The 19,748-nt window shown below is 44.9% G+C and overlaps 1 protein-coding gene and 1 long non-coding RNA gene across 4 annotated transcripts in view; one reads left to right on the top strand and one right to left on the bottom strand.

Moving 5' to 3' along the window:
* Positions 1–19,748, top strand: part of LOC140905775 (GTPase IMAP family member 8-like) — a 40,536-nt gene that overhangs the window by 16,759 nt on the left and 4,029 nt on the right. For 2 of the 3 annotated variants that reach the window (XM_073329237.1, XM_073329238.1), the window contains one exon: positions 16,252–17,052. In XM_073329237.1, the coding sequence (XP_073185338.1) occupies positions 16,252–17,052 (801 nt within the window). The remainder of the gene's footprint in view (positions 1–16,251; positions 17,053–19,748) is intronic. The other variant, XM_073329239.1, reaches the window with a different exon arrangement.
* LOC140905813 (uncharacterized) overlaps positions 1,257–19,748 on the bottom strand; it is a 69,152-nt gene continuing 50,660 nt past the window's right edge. The window contains exons 3-5 of the long non-coding RNA XR_012156950.1: positions 17,395–17,660; positions 16,209–16,423; positions 1,257–10,020 (exon numbers count right to left, since the gene is read on the bottom strand). This is a non-coding gene — a long non-coding RNA (uncharacterized lncRNA). The remainder of the gene's footprint in view (positions 10,021–16,208; positions 16,424–17,394; positions 17,661–19,748) is intronic.

The raw sequence follows: 19,748 nt of genomic DNA, 5'->3' as shown, positions 1-19,748 counted from the left end.
CCCTGTGCCTTTGTTGGTATCTGCAGCCCTGCCTCCAGGCTCAGTTCTCAGCTCCTTCTGGGCTAGTTTTACATCTGTCCCTGCCCTGTTTTAGAGCACTGCCCCCAGGGCTTTCTCCCTGGAGACTCTTTGCCCTCAGAAGTCCTCTGGTGTCCCTTTAAGTTCTGCCCTTCACTTGGGCCTCTAAACAAGCCTTATCGCCTCCTCAGGGCGTACACCACTTCCCCAGCGGCCGGCGTGGGGACCCAACCTAGGGACCCTACAAATAGCCACCACATGCTGCTTCCTTCACTAGTTGCTGCTTGTGTGTGCTCAGATGCAAATTACTCTCTTTCCTGTCATCTCCTCCCCCTGCTCTCTTCATGGTCATGTTTAAATTTAGCTAAACGCACATTCCTTTGTTTAGGATAGACCTGGTCACCAAATCCCTCTGACATGCCTGGCTAGAACACATTTTAGTCATCATTCCAGTGTATGTCCATACTACTTAATACCCACCGTGTACATACATCACATAAGATTATTAAAGATCAGTGAGTTACTAGTTTTCAAATGATACCTCACAAGGCATATTTTTTACCAAGATTATTACAATAATGTGTAGGCTGTAAATACAGGGGTGCCTAGTGTCACACATGTGTTAAAAGAAAAGGAGTACTTGTGGCACCTTAGAGGCTAACTAATTTAAAAGAATAAATGGACACAAATCAGATGTCAAGAATTATAACATTCATAAACCAGTCGGAGAACACTTCAATCTCTCTGGTCACTCGATCTCTGACCTAAAAGTCGCAATATTACAACAAAAAGACTTCAAAAACAGACTCCAGCGAGAGACTGCTGAATTGGAATTAATTTGCAAATTGGGTACAATTAACTTAGGCTTGAATAGAGACTGGGAGTGGTTGAGTCATTACACAAAGTAAAACTATTTCCCCATGTTTATTCCTCCCCCCTCCACTGTTCCTCAGACGTTCTTGTTAGCTCCTGGAAATGGCCCACCTTGATTATCACTACAAAAGGTTGACCCCCATCCCCCCCCGCTGGTAATAGCTCATCTTAAGTGACCACTCTCCTTACAGTGTGCATGATAAACACCCATTTTTTCATGTTCTGTGTGTATATAAATCTCCTCACTGTATTTTCCACTGAATGCATCCGATGAAGTGAGCTGTAGCTCACGAAAGCTTATGCTCAAATAAATTGGTTAGTCTCTAAGGTGTCACAAGTACTCCTTTTCTTTTTGCGAATACGGATTAACACGGCTGCTACTCTGAAACCTGACACATGCGTTAGTTATCACACCCTTTTTTCTCAATGCAGATAAAACCTAAGTGGAAGGACAAACTCTTCCTTCTCAGCTGTTTCTCTAGGTCCATAAACTACAGCCCTATTCTAAGTTAGGGCTTCCCTAGTGAGTAAAGCTGGAATCATATTCACCTGTATCCAAGATGTTATAGATATTAGGATCCAGCCCTCACAGCAGACACGTTGTGTGGGTATTGATCTGTCACTTAGTCCACAAGGGTGTCTTCAGCACTTGAAGTGTGTTTTGTCAGTGGGGGATGGAGGGGCATCACTAGGGGTCATAGATGTAGCAAATAAATAAATAAATAAATTCAAGCCCAGTCATTGAGGGGTTCATTTCAAGCACTGTCTTCCCAAAGCTGCCCCTTCCAGATTACGTTAGCCCTACACACCCTTTTTTCATAGATTGCAAGGCCAGAAGGGGCCATAGTGATCATCTAGTCTGGTCTCCTAAATAGCACAGGACAGAGAACTGCCCCAAAATAATTCCTAGAGCAGGTCCTTTAGAAAAACATCCCATCTCGATTTAACAATTTGTCAGTGATGGAGAATCCACCACAACCCTTGGTAAATTGTTCCAATGGTTAATTACCCTCATTGTTAATAATTTCAGCACTGACTGTCTTTAATGCCTATATTTAACTTTCCCCTGCTGAATTCAGATTGGCTCAGCTCTCAGGCTCAGGCTGTCAGAGATGTAAAACTTTATGCCCATAATGAAGGCTTTTTGTCCTGCTTTGGAAAAACTAATGAATATGCCCCATAGCAAGACAAGTTAGATGTCTTCAAATCAGTAGGGCCTGATGCAATACATCCCAGAATACTTACGGAACTGGCTGAAGAGATCTCTGAGCCATTAGTAATTATCTTTGAGAACTCTTGGACAGGAGAGATCCCAGAGGTCTGGAAAAGGGAAAGTATATTGTCCATCTATAAAAAGGGAAATAAGGACAACCCATGGAATTGTAGACCAGTCAGCTTAATTTTGGTACCTAGAAAGATAATGGAGTAAATAATCAAACAATCTGTTTGTAAGCACTTAGAAGATAATATGGTGATAAGTAACAGTCAACATGAATTTGTCAAGAACAAATCACATCAAACCAACCTAATATTCTTGTTTGACAGGGTAATAAGCCTTATGAATAGGTGGGAAGCAGTAGATGTGATATAGCTCGACTTTAGTAAGTCTTCTGATACCACTTCACATGACCTTCTCATAAGCAAAATATGGAGATCTAACCTAGACAAACCTACTATAAGGTGGATGCACAACTGTTTGGAAAACTATACTCAGAGAGTAATCAGTGGTTCACAGTAAAGTTGGATGGGCATAGCAAGTGGGGTTCCACAGGGATCGGTTCTGGGTCCGCTTCTATTCAATATCTTCATAAATGTTTTGGTTTAAGCAACTTGCCCAGCATCCCTCATATAGGCAGCCTGTGGCAAAGGCAGGGGTAGAATCCAGCTCTGTAATCGAATCCAGTGCCACAGCTACACTACCTTCCACCTATCGCAGCCAGCGAGGCAGGGGGTCTGCAAACAATAGTCTCATTCGCGACGCAACTGGGCCTCCTTCACCATCCATCCTGCGCACTGAATGAGCAGGGTCCTGTGGAGAAACCCCCAGCATTTCATCATGTAATTAAAGACTATCATGATTAGACCTTGTCAGGAATTTTCTGTCAATGATTTTTTTTTTTTTACAGAAAATGCAGTTTCCACAGAATCAATATTTCCTCAAGAAAACTTCAATTTTGTCAAAACTTTCCATTTTCCCCTGGGACAATCAGAATAAAATATTTCATTTCAGGTTCGTTCAACGTGAATCGAAACATTTCAGTTTGTTGAACTGAACCAAAACGTTTCATTTTGAATCAATTTAATATTATATCTGATTCCCCGATTGTGTTGTGGTGCTTTATCATTATCATGGACGTAGTAGTTTGGGTGTTTTGTGACCCCGTTCTTCCCCATGGAGCAGTGCTCTTGCCTGGACTACATCTCCCATGATGTGCTATGGTCTCCCCTCTGACCAGGCCACGTGGTGCATTATGGAAGTCACTTGAATATCATGCTTTAGGGAGATGTAGTCCAGCCTGGAAGCCCAGCCCACAGGGAAGAGGCACCGAAACCGTGACCTCCATGAAGCAGTGCAGCTCCTTAGAGAAATGCAGTTTACTGCTGAACTAACTTGATATGGATTTTCCCAGGGACAGCCAAAGGCACTTCTCTGAAGCTAGAACTATGCCCCAACTAAATGTCAAGTTCCTGCTGCAAATCATGGAGGCATTAAGGCTCTTTTTAGACAGACAATTTTTTATAATGGGAAGTGTCAGGTAGCCTAAACAGAGGGGGAAGCACTGTATGTGGAATGGGATGCAGTACTTAACACGGCAGGGGCTATTTTTTCTCACAAACCTCAGGCAAGATATCTGTCACTAAGACCTTTATCTGGCTCCTTTATTAATTGTGGTTAGGACTAGGGTGATCAGATAGCAACTGTGAAAAAACGGGACAGGGGGTGGAGGGTAATAGGCACCTATATAAGAAAAAGTCCCTAAAAACGGGACTTTTTGGCCAAACCTAAGTGGCATTACAACCCCATGCACCAGGTTACAAAGCCACTCCCTTTTATCTGTCCCAGGCAACCCTGCCCCCTACCTCCTCATCATGCTGGATGGCAGGGCAGCTGGGCCAAACCTGAGTGGTGCTGCAATCCTACGTGCCAGGTCACAATGCCTGGAACAGGGAGTCAGGCCCAGCCCCGCTGGACAGGAACCACAGCATATCCTGATCTCCCTCATATCCACTCTCAACCCCTCTTTTACTCTTCTCCGCAGCCTCTCATCTTCTCTGGCTCCTCCCCTCACAATACAAACATGCTTCAGTCTCTCCCATCTCAAAAATACCCACCCTTGACACCACCTGACTCTCCAGTTACCACCCCATTTCCCTTTCATCTCTACCCTCATTGAATCCACTGTTTACAATTGCTGTGCAGAGTTCTCCTCATCCAACTCCAGGGAGTCAGGCCCAGCCCCGCTGGACAGGAACCACAGCATATCCTGATCTCCCTCATATCCACTCTCAACCCCTCTTTTACTCTTCTCCGCAGCCTCTCATCTTCTCTGGCTCCTCCCCTCACAATACAAACATGCTTCAGTCTCTCCCATCTCAAAAATACCCACCCTTGACACCACCTGACTCTCCAGTTACCACCCCATTTCCCTTTCATCTCTACCCTCATTGAATCCACTGTTTACAATTGCTGTGCAGAGTTCTCCTCATCCAACTCCATCCTAGACTCTGTACACTCCAACTACTCCCTGCTGCACTCAACCGAAAGTGCTCTTAACACACTCTCTAATGACCTCTTCCTGGCCAAAGCTCAGAACCAGGACTCTCTCCACCTCCTCAACTGGCTGGCTGCCTTCAACACTGTGCTCTTCTTGGAATCTCATTGTCCCTTGGCACCTGTAACTCCATCCTCTCCTCCTACCCCTCTAATCTAGTCATTCAGAGGATCCTTCTCTTCTCTCCCTCCGCTTTCTCTGGGGATATCACAAAGCTGTGTCCTCAAGTCCCTCCTCTTTTCATTCTACACTTTGTCTACACAAAAGTATAGTCTATATAAGAGTAGACTATTGTATCAGTCATCACAAGGAATGGGACATGCTGGTCCCCATCCCTTTGGTGCTGTTCTGCAAGAATAGCCAGCTGAGCCCCCAGTGCCCTATTGCACCTTCCCCCCATCCCATCAGACTGTGGGTGAGCTGGGTTGGGGCAAGTTTGGGGGATACCTAGAATCTCACAAAGCTGCTGAAACACTTTGGAGTCACAGTTTCTCTTTTGATCCAGGTGTAACTCACCCGGGACCCCAGATCTGGTGAAGAATTCATTCACTAGGGCCCCTGCTGCTGTCACAGCAGGTCTGGATTGCATATCAGATAAGCCCCAGGCCATTTTGTGGTGTAGTCGATAGCAGCCAACAAATATTGATTGCTAGCCTCTGTCTCAGGCCAGGGCCCAAGCACATGAGTGGCAATGAGACACTGCTGCAAAGGGCCCTCCATGTCTTCAGGGACCCTTCTTTGCATTGCTAGAATCACGTTTCCCACACCAGCTCTCATCATCCTGCCTGCATTTTACACACTGGCAATTCTCCCTTCACTTGGCTAAGGTTTTTGCAACCCCAAAATGTCCACCAATTTTAAGCTCTTGACATAAAAATTCAGAAAGTCCTTTTTCAATGTATCTGGTACAGCCATCTGGTACCTGTACCCATCACTCACTGGTCTCTCCCATCTCCTGTACAATATTCCATCTTTAAACTCCAAGATTTCCAACTGTGGCCAGAAAGCTTTTACCATGGTATTGTGAAGGAAGGGACACTACATTCCAGATGTCTGAATTTCCAATTGATTTTCCAGTCACACACTATCCCGACATCAGGATCCTCTCTTTGGGAAGCTTGTAGTTGCTCTGGGGTCCATTCCTGCTGCAGCCCCACCCCCATTGTTCCAGAGGATGAACCAGGAACATGGGCATTTCTATGGATTAGCGGAAGAGAGGCCCACCCATCCCCTTGAGCAACTAATTCCTGGCTCTCTTATTAGGGCAGCGTTTGCAACTAGCCACCCAACAAGGCCATCTGGACAAGATGCCAGCATTACCATGCCTATGGCCAGGCCTGTCTGTGATTGTGTGGGATTGTAGCATGGCAGTTTCTCCAACTGCCTGGCAAGCTGTCCCTCAGGATTGCTGCATCAAAAGAGCCATTGCAGGGAAGCATGGTCTGTCCTGACCATAAACTTCTTCCTGTACAAACAGCAATGGAAATGTTCCATAGATTTAATCCCTGCCAGGAGCTCTGTTCAGCTGGTGCAGTAATTTCTCTCAGGAGAACTTAGACTTTTACTATAATAAGCCCCCACCCTCTAAAGTCCCTTTTGTTGTTGTGTCAATACCTCCCCCAGACTGTAAGCACTAGCATCTCTGTCCAGCAGGAAAGGGGTTTTGAACCATGGCTGAGCCAAGGCGGGAGCAGTCACCAGAGCCTTTTCCCACCCTCAGGACGCTCCATCACACTCTGCTGACTCTGAACGGGTTTCCCTTCCTCACGCAACCGAGCCAGTGGTTTTCCAGTATTGGCAAACCCACAATTGAACGTTCTGTACCAGGAGCAGAGCCCTGTAAAACAGCACATCTGTGCATGTCTGGGGCATTGGCCAGCTCTGTACAGCCTCCGTTTTCTTTTTGTCAGGGGAAATTCCCTCCCCACTCATTGAGTGCCCAAGGTCGGTTACCTCTTTGTGGAACAAATCACATTTCTTTGGGTTCAGTTTCCAATTTCCACCTTCAGCTTATCACAAACTATTTGTAAATGTTTTAGCCTGCACCAGGCGATCCTCTAGGTGTACCAGACAGGCTGAGAGGGGCATGCCATGTAATACCCTCTCCATTCATCTTACAAATGTGGCTGACTCATTGCACAAGCCAAAAGCCATCACTTTAAATTGCCCTGCTGTGAAATCAGCCTCTTCCCTGTCCTTTGGATCCACTTCCACTTGTCAATACCCACTTGTAGTGTGGAAAACTACATTGAACCTGCCACAGCATCTGGGGTAGCATCTATTCATGGTAATGGATAAGAATCCTTTAAAGTGGTTTCACTGTATTTGCAATAGTCCACACAGAATCTGGTGCTGCCGTCCTTTGTCATAAGCAGAAGTATGGATGAGACCCAAAGACTGTTTGAAAGCTAAACAATGCCTTCCTCATACATTCCGATGGCCGGTAGTACCTCTTCTCTTTTTGTTACTAGTGACAGCTCGAGGTTGTTGTTTAATAGGTCAGTTTCCCCCAGTATTAATCTTGTACTGGACCAGAAGAGTACAACTAATATCTTCGTTGGATGAGAGAAGAACTCCTGATTCCTAACCAGAAGGTCTCTTACCCTGTTGCGCTGTCCCCCGTTTGAGTGTGGAGCACTGCACTGAAGAAGTCCAATAGAACTCTAGCCGCTCACCTTCACCCCTTCACCACTGTTGTTTTCTTCTATACCAATATTTACCAGATCCACTGGTTTACATTTCACAGCCCCAGTTCTCTTTTTTACTCTTCGCTGCTTGTCAGAAACATTCAGCAAATGAACAGAGATCATAGAATCATAGAATCGTAGAATATCAGGGTTGGAAGGGACCTCAGGAGGTCATCTAGTCCAACCCCCTGCTCAAAAGCAGGACCTATACCCAATTAAATCATCCCAGCCAGGGCTTTGTCAAGCCTGACCTTAAAAACTTCTAAGGAAGGAGATTCCACCACCTCCCTAGGCAACGCATTCCAGTGTTTCACCACCCTCCTAGTGAAAAAGTTTTTCCTAATATCCAACCTAAACCTCCCCCCCCTGCAACTTGAGACCATTACTCCTTGTCCTGTCCTCTTCCACCACTGAGAATAGTCTAGAACCATCCTCCCTGGAACTACCTCTCAGGTAGTTGAAAGCAGCTATCAAATCTCCCCTCATTCTTCTCTTCTGCAGACTAAACAATCCCAGTTCCCTCAGCCTCTCCTCATAAGTCATGTGTTCCAGACCCCTAATCATTTTTGTTGCCCTTCGCTGGACTCTCTCCAATTTATCCACATCCTTCTTGTAGTGTGGGGCCCAACACTGGACACAGTACTCCAGATGAGGCCTCACCAATGTTGAATAGAGGGGAACGATCACGTCCCTCGATCTGCTGGCAATGCCCCTACTTATACATCCCAAAATGCCATTGGCCTTCTTGGCAACAAGGGCACACTGCTGGCTCATATCCAGCTTCTCGTCCACTGTCACCCCTAGGTCCTTTTCTGCAGATCCGTTCTTGTTTCAGATCCACAAGAGCTTTAGCAGCTAAGATTCCTGTAAAAGCGGCAGAGAGTCCTGTGGCACCTTATAGACTAACAGATGTATTGGAGCAGGAGCTTTCGTGGGTGAATACCCACTTCGTCAGATGCATGTAGTGGAAATGATTCCTGTGAGACCCTGGGTCTGAAAACAGGTTCCAACCACTCCCCGTCTTTCTCTTTCTGGAAAACGAACACAGCATGTAGCTGTTATAATGGTTTCTGCCCCCGAGGGCAGGACAATTTGTTCACTGCAAACCAGTTGCCTAAACACCATTTGTCATACCTGGGCCATGTCGTAAAAGAGAATTTACGGACTGTATTTGTAAGACACCTTTGCTGGCACTGATTACACAGTTATTAGCCATAACAAATCTAAATCAATTAATAGCTCATTTACTATTTCAGCCGCCCAGACGTCTTGCTTGAATTCCAGAACTCCAATCTTCAAACCCAGTTTTCGGACTGGTGCCCTTACCCCAGTCACTGTCTCCATTTGACACCAATTAAGTGTCTCCATTTTTGGAGCCCCTATTCCCCAGCTCTTTTAGTGTGTCAGGTCTAATAACTTACGTTTTGAGCCTGTGTCAATTATCCCCATACACATCACGGTTTCTATTATACACAATAGCCAAACCCCCATAGTTTTTTAACTGCCCAGATTTAAACAAAACCTGTGGGGCTGATCCTTTAGTTTGGTGTCCCAAACTAAAGTTAGTTAGTTTTGTTTGTCATTTCCCAAACTTGGAGAAAGGGTTTCACTAGACCCTTGCACCAGTCTGTCTTGGCCTGTCTTAAAAAGGAGAACTGTTATAAGTTTGTGGCCTATTTATTTATAGTACCAGTATTTAACTGAATTGTTTCCTTTAATTTTTGCATTATTGCCAATTTCCCTTCTCTTAGAAACCAAATTTATCATTTGTTCTAATTGTTCAATAAAGTTGTGAACCAGATAGAAATCCCCTCTTGCATCTTACGTATTAGACACAGAGCTGTGCTCACAGGGCTCATGGCGATCCGCTTCCATCTTCCTTTTATGATGCACGGCCACATGGAAAGATTCAAGTTCTATGGCAAACTCCGCAACCTCGCAAGTGTCTTTGCCCCCTTTTGCTGATTGTAATCTGCAAGTCCAAGTCCAGCTGAGCATCTAGAAATTGGTCCCTCGGCAGCTTATCCAGGAAGGCCTTATTGGTAACTGGGTATGTCAGGAGCACAAGCCTCTGCAAGTCCTCTGCCAGTTCAGTTGGGTTTTGCTTTCCCTCTCCTTCCAGCTCTTAGCTGTGCCTTGGCCAGCTCAGATACGTTGCTAGCTCCAAATCGCATCTCAAGGCTGGTAGCAGGTCTGGATAACTCAGTCTCTCTTCTAGGGGTAGGTTCAGCGGCACCATCAGAGCTGGGCTTCCTAAGCTGCCTGCTTGTAACCCCCCCCTTTCTGTCCCAGCTCCCAGCCATTGCTTTGAGCTGCAATGTTGAGCTGAGCCAAATAAGCCTCCCAGGGAGCATCATTTGAGCTGGGACAGCCCAACCTCTCCCCTTTGGGCCTCTGTGGATTCCAAACAGGGCAGAAATCTGTTGTAAATGTCCAGTCTTTCCCAAGTCCTCTGGCTGGCTCAGTTCTGCATCCAGGAAGGCTGCCTTCCACTGTGGTCTGTGACCCTTTTGATTTCCTTCTGCAGCTGAATTTTTAGTTTCATAAGTCCTTGTTGCAGCATGTCTTCTTTGGAAAGTTCCAAACTGGCCAAAGTCTGTTTAGTCTCTATTTAATAGAAAAACTTCTTGTTTGTGTCAGTCACATTGTTGGTCACCTCATCATCTTTCCTGAAAGATGGGGACAAATTGGAGAAAACCCAAAGGAGAGAAACAAAAAAGATTGAAGGTCTAGAAAACATGACTTACAAGAAAAGATTGAAAACATTGGGTTTGTTTAGTCTGGAGAAGAGAAGATAGAGTGGGGACATGATAACAGTTTTTAATTTTATAAAAGGTTGTTACAAGGAGAAGGGTGAAAAATTGTGCTCCATAACCTCTGAGGATAGGACAAGAAGCAATGGGCTTAAATTGCAGCAAGGGAGATTTGGACATTCAGAAAAACTTCCTAACTGTCAGGGTCATTAAGCACCGGAATAAATTGCCTAGGGAGGTTGTGGAATCTCCATCATTGGAGATTTTTAATAACAGGTTAGATAAACATCTGTCACGAATGGTCTAGTTATTACTTAGACCTGGCCTGAGTGCAGGAAACTGGACTAGATGACTTATTGGGGCCCCTTCCAAAGCTATACGTTTATAATTTTATGAGCAATCCATTTCACCATTCCAGCCTGGGGATGTTGCAGGTGGGTTTCACAATCTGTCCACTTTGTAGTTGCTGTTGCAACAGGGATCTCACCTCTGCCTGCAAGTCACCTCCGAGCCCTTTTGGGAAAACCTGCAGACGCTGCATTAATACCTTCTGTGAAGCCTCCAGCTCACGTTTCAGGTCGGGGTTTAAAACCCACTGGCCACTTTTGATTACTGCAATCACTTCCATCTTGATTCAACGGGAATATCAGCTCACAATCCCTCTCCTTGGAAATTGGATCCCACTGCTAACTCCAGCATTGCCCCTTTTTGACCCCGGCAGCTTGTCAAATTTCAGAGCCCTGGGGATGTTCCAGTTGGAAGTAGAAATTGATGGAGTGTAGCATTCTCTTTCATACAGTCTGGCTTATTTACAAGGAGTGTACAAAGTCCTGAATGCAGGAGGAACCACGAACAAAAGGAGCAGTTTCTTAGCTTATAGCCCAAAGTCTCTTTAACCAACATACCCACAACTTCTCCCTCTAACTGTTCCCAGGGTTACACTGTGCTCACACATTACTGCTTGGCTTTCAGACCTCTCTCTCTCTCTGTCTGTTCCCAGTTTCTGTGTGCACTCTCTCACACACCACACACACACACACCTGGTCACAAAAGCCAGTGGAACCCCCCGCCACATGGTGCTAGTTTCTGAGCAGATTCTATGAGGCCTTGTCATAAGTGTGGCCCCTTAGGTATTTCTTACAACAATCTTAAGAGCACAGTTTAACTCAAACCACAGCAAAGTTTAACCCAGCTCACAACAATAAACTCTGTTGTGTTAACTATTGCTGATGCATAAACTTTATGTGCAGCTGTGCATGACAGAGGAAGGTAACTAATCTGAAGAACTGTCCCAGATTGAGGTGTCATCAGAGGAGGTTTTGGAACAAATCGATAAATTAAACAGTAGTAAGTCACCACGACCAGATTCACCCAAGAGTTCTGAAGGAACTCAAATGTGAAATTGCTGAACTATTAACTGTAGTCTGTAACCTATCATTTAAATCAGATTCTGTACCAGAAGATTGGAGGATAGCTAATGTGATGCCAATTTTTTTAGAAGGCTCCAGAGGCAATCCTGGCAATTACAGGCTGGTAAGACTTTCTTCAGTACCAGGCAAATTGGTAGAAACTATAGTAAAGAACAGAATTATCACACATAGATGAACACGATTCGTTGGGGAAGAGTCAACATGTTTTTTGTAAAGGGAAATCCTGACTCACCAATCTACTAAAATATTTTGAGGGGGTCAAAAAGCATATGGACAAAGGAGATCCAGTGGATATAGTGTACTTAGATTTTCAGAAAGCCTTGGACAAAGTCCCTCACCAAAGGCTCTTAAGCAAAGTAAGCAGTCATGGGATAAGAGGGAAGGTCCTCTCATGGATCAGTAACTGGTTAAAAGATAGGAAACAAAGGGTAGGAATAAATGGTCAGTTTTCAGAATGGAAAGAGGTAAATAGTGGTGTTCCCCAGGGGTCTCTACTGGGACCAGTAGTGTTCAACATATTCATAAATGTTCTGGAAAAGGGGGTTGTCAAGGTTCCTTCCCCACTCTGAACTCTAGGGTACAGATGGGGGACCTGCATGAAAAACCTCCTAAGCTTACTTTCACCAGCTTAGGTTAAAACTTCCCCAAGGTACAAACTGTTTTACCCTTTGCCCTTGGACTTCCACTGCCACCACCAAACGTTTATCTGGGTTACTGGGAAAGCGTTGTTTGGAAACATCTTTCTCCCCAAAATCCTCCCAACCCTTGCACCCCACTTCCTGGGGAAGGTTTGGTAAAAATCCTCACCAATTTGCATAGGCAACCACAGACCCAAACCCTTGGATCTCAGGACAATGAAAAAACATTCAGTTCTTGAAAAGAAGAATTTTAATAGAAGAAACAGTAAAAAAGAATCACCTCTGTAAAATCAGGATGGTAAATACCTTACAGGGTAATTAGATTCAAAACATAGAGAATCCCTCTAGGCAAAACCTTAAGTTACAAAAAGACACACAGACAGGAATATTCATTCTATTCAGCACAGAATATTTTCTCAGCCATTTAAAGAAATCATAACCTAACGCATATCTAGCTAGATTACTTACTAAATTCTAAGACTCCATTCCTGTTCTGTCCCTGGCAAAAGCCTCACCCAGACAGACACAGAGCCTTTGATGTTCTCCCTCTTCCCAGCTTTTGAAAGTATCTTGTCTCCTCATTGGTCGATTTGGTCAGGTGCCAGCGAGGTTATCCTAGCTTCTTAACCCTTTACAGATGAAAGGATTTTTCCTCTGGCCAGGAGGGATTTTAAAGGTGTGTACCCTTCCCTTTATATTTATGACAGGGGTAAACAGTGATGTGGCAAAATTTGCAGATGATACAAAAGTACTCAAGACAGTTAAGTCCAAAGCAGACTGGAAAGAGCTACAAAGAGATCTCACAAAACCGGGTGCTGGGCAACAAAATGGCAAATGAAATTCAATGTTGATAAATGCAAAGTACTGCACATTGGAAAATATAATCCCAACTATACATATAAAATGATTGGGTCTAAATTAGCTGTTAACACTCAAGAAAGAGATCTTACAGTCATTGTGGATAGTTCTCGGAAACATCCACTCAATGTGCAGCAGCAGTCAAAAAAGCGAACAGAATGCTGGGAATAATTAATAAAGGGATAGATAATAGGACAGAAAATATCATGTTGCCTCTATATCAATCCATGATATGCCCACATCTTGAATACTGTGTGCAAATCTGGTCACCCTATCTTTAAAATGACATACTGGAATTAGAAAAGATTCAGAAAAGGGCAACAAAAATGATTAGGGGTATGGAACAGCTTCCATATGAGGAGACATTAATAAGACTGGGACTTTTCAGCTTGGAAAAGAGATGACTAAGGGGGGATATGATAGAGGTCTATACAATCATGACTGGTATGGAGAAAGTAAATAAGGAAGTGCTATTTATTCCTTCTCATAAACACAAGAACTAGGGGCCACTAAATGAAATTAATAGGTAGCAGGTTTAAAACAAACAAAAGGAGATATTTTTTCACACAACACACAGTCAACCTTTGGAACTCCTTGCTAGAGGATGTTGTGAAGGCCAAGACTATAACAGGGTTCAAAAAAGAACTAGATAAGTTCATGGTGGATAGGTCCATCAATGGCTATTAGCCAGGATGGGCAGGGATGGTGTCCCTAGCCTCTGTTTGCCAGAAGCTGGGAATGGGTGACAGGGGATGGATCACTTGATGATGACCTGTTCTGTTCATTCCCTCTGGGGCACCTGGCACCGGCCACTGTCGGAAGACAGGACACTGGGCTAGATTGACCCTTGGTCTGACCCAGTGTGGCCGTTCTTATGTTCTTAAGGTTCATATGCAGCTGCTGACATAGAACCTCTTCTCCTTGGCATCTGCACCTCTAGCTTTCTCCTGAAAGGTCTGCGCACCGCTCCACTCCCACGTAAGCCTTTAAAAACCTGGGAGATTCATACACAAAAACATTTCAGTGAAGCAGTCAGTTTCCTACACGCAATATGACTGACAAACCCACAAAAGCAAAAAAATGAAAAGTTAAACCACCTGCCAGTACGTAATCTCTACCCCTCCAACCGCAGGTACACACTTTACCATGACTCCAGCTCACATGTGTTAGGGGGCTTATTCCTTCACGCACTTCCTTCCCTGGTCCTTCTCGCATGAACAGAGAGCAACAATACCCGAAGTCCAAAGGTGCAAACAATTCGATGTTTATTGGGGTGAACTTCCAGCAAGCATGATTCCAGTTTCCTTCCTTAGTATCCCCCTTCCCAGCTCTGACACCACAGAGCCTTACACCTGTGTCCCTGTTCCCATTCCTGCCCTTAGCAAAACATTATTCCAATTTCCTTACCCCCATTCCCTGTTCCCATTTCCCCCTTTAGCAAAACATGATTCCAATTTTCCCATCCCCATTCCCTGTTCCCATTTCCCCCATTCCCTGTTCCCATTTCCCCCACTCACTCACTTTCTGATTGACTGCAGACTATATAGTAAAACTTGAGTTCTGCTTAGCTATACCTTAACCAATCATTTTCTTGAAATTTAACTAACCAATCCTAACATATTGTAACATGATTATGTAACTAATTCTATCCTACCACCTTAATTAGTTTACACCCAGCAAAATTAATTATACAGCAGACAGGAACAATCCCAGAACCAGACAGAGATGATACAGACAAACAATAGCAAAGTGGGAACTATAATGACAAAACAATACAGAAGTGAGGATTTCACATCCCAGCTATTGATAAGTGAGTTCTTGCCAGACAGGATGCTATCAAACTAAGTTTCCTTTTACATTTTCTAGGCACTTCCCTTTCTCTGGAGGCTATAGGCACTATCAGGACAGGATTGTATCCTAAGAGCCCAATAGCGCCTTCTTTCAGTGTGACTAGTTTGGGATGTGAGGAGGTGACCGGTCGCTTCCCAGCTTATGGCTGCCTCTGCTGCTTAGCCAAAGGCCTTAGCCTAAGAACAGGGCCTCAGACTGTCACAGTGAGAGAAGGTCCTTACACCAGCAGACAGTGATTTTGATTCTTTCTTTTATACCTCTATCACTAGCCAAGTGATAAAAATACACCTAAATTCTTAGAGTCTAGGCCTTTACAGACAGGCCTGAATATCTAGATCCTAACAACATGTATCAACCTTAACACTACCCCACAGGCTGCCAGTCTTCCATCATCCCTTCTACCAAAGTATTCCCTCCCAACACGAGACACTGTTAAACAAAACACCCACTGCTATACCAAGAGTAATGGGCCAGTGCTCTTAGGTGATAAGAAAAATTTTCTTGCAGCTTGGCTCAGGAACTTTGGTTCTCGCCTGCCACCCAGCTTCCTGTTTCAGTTCTTGGGCTTCCTACGTGGCTCTGCTTATGCACGTCAGTCTTGAACTGCAGTATCCCCTGTTGCCCCAGCCATCGGTTTATCCCGAACAGCTGGCTAGATACTGTATATTTTTGTACTCTTGCCAAGCAGTAGCAGAATTCATGGCCGTGCATGCTGGTTTCGTGTTTGGAATTGAATACAATCCTAGGAATCTTTCACTTCCTACAATGGGCATGGAATCACGTGACATGCAAATGTGTCTCGAAGATCCATTCATGAACCTCAGTCTGAACTCTCAGCAACCCGTCCTGTTTCAATCCTGAGGCTCCATACTTCCCTCCTTACCCCCAATTCACCCTGCTCCAGTCCTCATGACAAATCAGCCCCAACTTGCTGAATCCTGCGCTTCTCCAGCCTTGGACCCACAGCTGTGCCAATAAACTCCCGAACTCGTCTGCTGCTTCTGTCTGGGACCGAACACAGCTCCATTAACAGGTCTCTGTCCTGAACTGCAGCACTCCCCCGTCCTCCAGTCCTAGGTCTGCCCTAACCCGGTGGTGCAAAGTGCTGTGCTGTGCGATGTTTTTCTGTGTATAAAGGTTCACTAGGATGAGACGTAAGCTCACTTCACTTTCAGCAGGACTCATTTGGATCCAAGACCTCTAGGATTTACTGACTTGATCAGTAGCCCCCTTGGCAGCCCATTTACCCTTCCATAGAAAGTTAAAGCATTAAGCCAAGTGTGAGCACAGGGCCACAAATCTTAGTTCTCTGCCACCTCTTTGGTACCTGCGCAGTGATGTTCTGAATCTGTCACACTTGTTCCCAACAGGGCCGGGGAGCGGCAGCCGATCCACTGGGGAATCCGAACTGAGGATCATCCTCGTCGGTAAGAGTGGAGGAGGGAAAAGTGCAACAGGAAACACCATCCTTGGGGAGGAGAAGTTTCAGTCCGTACTGGAGGCAACGCCCGTTACTCAGACATGTTGTAAAGACAGCAGGACCTGGAAAGGAAGGCAGGTTGTGGTTATCGACACGCCTGCTATTTTTGACACCAAGCACTCTGATGAACATACCACCCATAAGATCTGTCACTGTGTCGCACTCTCCTCCCCAGGCCCCCACGCTCTGGTGCTGGTGACCCAGCTGGGCCGTTTCACGGAGGAAGACCAGCACGCCGTGAGGAGAGTAAAAGAGATTTTTGGCCCCGAGGCCATGAAGTACACAATCGTCTTATTCACCCGACGAGAAGACTTACGGAGTGGAACCCTGGAGGAGTATATCTCCCACTCGGATAACAAACAGCTTCAGGAGCTGATCGAACAATGTCAGGGCCGATACTGTGCTTTCAACAATAAAGCTACATGGGATGAACGGGCTGCCCAGGCTGATGAGCTGATGACTAAGATTGATCATATGGTGGAGGAGGAGCATAAAGACTATCTGATGTGTAAAGCACCTGAGACGTTTCGAAAAGAAGGTGAGACAGATAAAAGTAAAAATAAGATGGGCGAAGTGGAAGATGATACGAAAGCGGATATACAGGAAGGAAATCAAGGGGGAGAGGACTCATCCATGGAAAAAGAGAAATCCCATAGGAAAAAACTAAAACTGCAGACAGAATTAAACAATAGTAAGTTTCATTGTATGTTAGGTTCCTTAGGGCTTGTTTATACTACCCCGTGGGGTCGATCTAAGATACATAACTCCAGCTACGTGAATAGGATAGCTGAAGTCGACGTACTTAGATCTACTTACCATGAAGAAAAGGAGTACTTGTGGCACCTTAGAGACTAACCAATTTATTTGAGCATGAGCTTTCGTGAGCTACAGCTCACTTCATCGGATGCATCGTGAGCTGTAGCTCACGAAAGCTCATGCTCAAATAAATTGGTTAGTCTCTAAGGTGCCACAAGTACTCCTTTTCTTTTTGCGAATACAGACTAACACGGCTGTTACTCTGAAACCTACTTACCATGGTGTCTTCACTGCAGTAAGTCAACAGCTGACGCTCTCCCATCGACTCCACTTGCGCTTCTCGTTCTGCTGGAGTACCGGAGTCGACGGACGAGCGCTCAGCGATCGATTTATCGCGTCTAGTATAGGCGCGATAAATTGACCCCCGCTGGATCGATCGCTGCCTGCCGATCCGGCAGATAGTGTAGACAAGACCACTGTTCAAGGTGCTCAGCGCTGTCCCAGTGATGATCGGGATTGAGTTACATCCATTTTGTAGTTCTCCTGTGTGTTTTCACCAGATTTCATAGCATCAATGAAATTAGAGGTGGATGGAAGAGACCTATTAATTCACATTGAATGTCTATATTGGAAAATGTTGGAGGATTGTTCCCTACTCTGCAGTCTCCATTTTTTTTTTCAAATTAGTTTTACGCAAGTTTTTGATGGGGCTTTTATCACTTATGAGATGGTTCCATCTGTTAGGAAGGTTTCCTGTTACCTTACATTTTCTTTTGACTCAGTATTAAACCATTATTCTTACTTATAAATCCTTGAGCCACCCAACAAGTCCATCCTTCCAAAATGCCAATCAGTTTTATTGCTGTTCTCTAATGCATCCGATGAAGTGAGCTGTAGCTCACAAAAGCTTATGCTCAAATAAATTTGTTAGTCTCTAAGGTGCCACAAGTACTCCTTTTCTTTCTAGAACCCCTGTAACTTACCCTGCCTGGTGATGAAGTGTTGAGATTTGAATGCAATATTCCAATTGTAATCAAGCCTAGGGGCTCTCTCGCCTCTGCTCTTGGACATTTTGCCTCTGCAGCCCAAAGCCATATTGGCTTTTTCTGCTGACATGTCACATTGCAAACTTACTTCTAAATTGTTTCCCTAACACCCCCACAGACTCTAAAAAGTCATGAAAGGAATTTTGCTGCTCTGTCACCCGACAGACTCATAAGCGTTTGTTTTCCTGTAGCACCTGGAGACTAAGGGTAACATTTTCAAACTTGCTTAAGTCTTAAATCCTGCATCTGAGCCACTCGGAGACCCGCACCTCTCTCAGGCTATGTCTACACTAGAAATGTGACAATGGCACAGCTGTAGCAGTTCAGTGTAGGCACTTCCTACACTGACAGGAGGGGTTCTTCCATCCCGGTGGTAAATCCACCTCTCCGAGAGGTGGTAGATGGTCAATGGAAGAATTCTTCTATTGACTTAGCGCTGTCTACACTGGGGATTAGGTCAGCTTAACTACTTCTCTCCAGGGTGTGAATTTTTCATGCCCCTGAGCGATATAGCTGGGTCGACCTAACTTTCTCGTGTAGACCAGCCCTTAGTGGAAAACATTTTATAAGGGTCAGTAAATGAAATTAGCAATTGCTCTTTACCAACATCACATACAGTGAAACCTTTACAAGAGATCAACTTATCAGGCAAGCAGGTCTTGAAATTACCTCCAAAGTATTCCCAAATGTACTGAATCCAGTTCAATTCCACCAATACTAAACGACTATTTCCATTAAGCAACCAGTTTGTCACACTCTTGAGAGGCTTTTAATTGAAGTGTCCCTCACTTTGATGTCACTTAATTGTAGACATGCCTGTGAGATTGCTTTCACGGACTGCAGAGGTAAATTCACTTCTATTTGGTGGGGAGGAGACAAGGATCAGCACCAATGAAATATAAAGATGAGATGCTGGAGAAAGAACTATTAGACTGGATGGTCATACCATTTCCCTGACTCTGGACTCCATTACGTGCAACTCACTGTTTAAGGATTGTGATATGTCCTCCTAAACTCATGTAGCTCTTTCATGACCTCCCACCACTTGTCTCCAATATTGCAGCAATCATCGTTCATGATCCACTGATTACTCCCCTCATTAAGTCTGCCATCATCCTTCTCAAAAACCCCGCCTGAGGTCTCCTCTTTCACCGGCCGCTGCCCACTTTCCACCTTTATTAGCAACATCTCATAAGAGTTTAACTCTTCTCACCTACCTAGCAAGCTCTGACCACTCTCAGGGCTTGTCTACATTAGCAGCTGGATCGACGGGCCGTGATCGATCCAGCGGGGGTTGATTTATCGTGTCTAGTCTAGATGCGATAAATCGACCACCGGGCACTCTCCCATCCATTCCGATACTCCACCAGGGCAACAGGTGCAGGCAGAGTCGGCAAGAGAGTGTCAGCTGTCAACTTACTGCAGTGAAGACACGAAGTAGAACTAAGTACGTCGACTTCACCTACGTTATTCACGTAGCTGAAGTTGCGTAACTTAGATCGATTCCCTGCCCCCCGCCAGTGTAGATCAGGCCTTAGTCTGTCTTTTCTCCCTCTCTAGGCACCCATTCAGCGAAGTCCTTAAG

The sequence above is a fragment of the Lepidochelys kempii genome, chromosome 2, assembly GCF_965140265.1.
Source record: "Lepidochelys kempii isolate rLepKem1 chromosome 2, rLepKem1.hap2, whole genome shotgun sequence".
Classification (NCBI taxonomy): domain Eukaryota; kingdom Metazoa; phylum Chordata; order Testudines; family Cheloniidae; genus Lepidochelys; species Lepidochelys kempii.
This window is presented reverse-complemented; position numbering and strand designations above follow the sequence as displayed.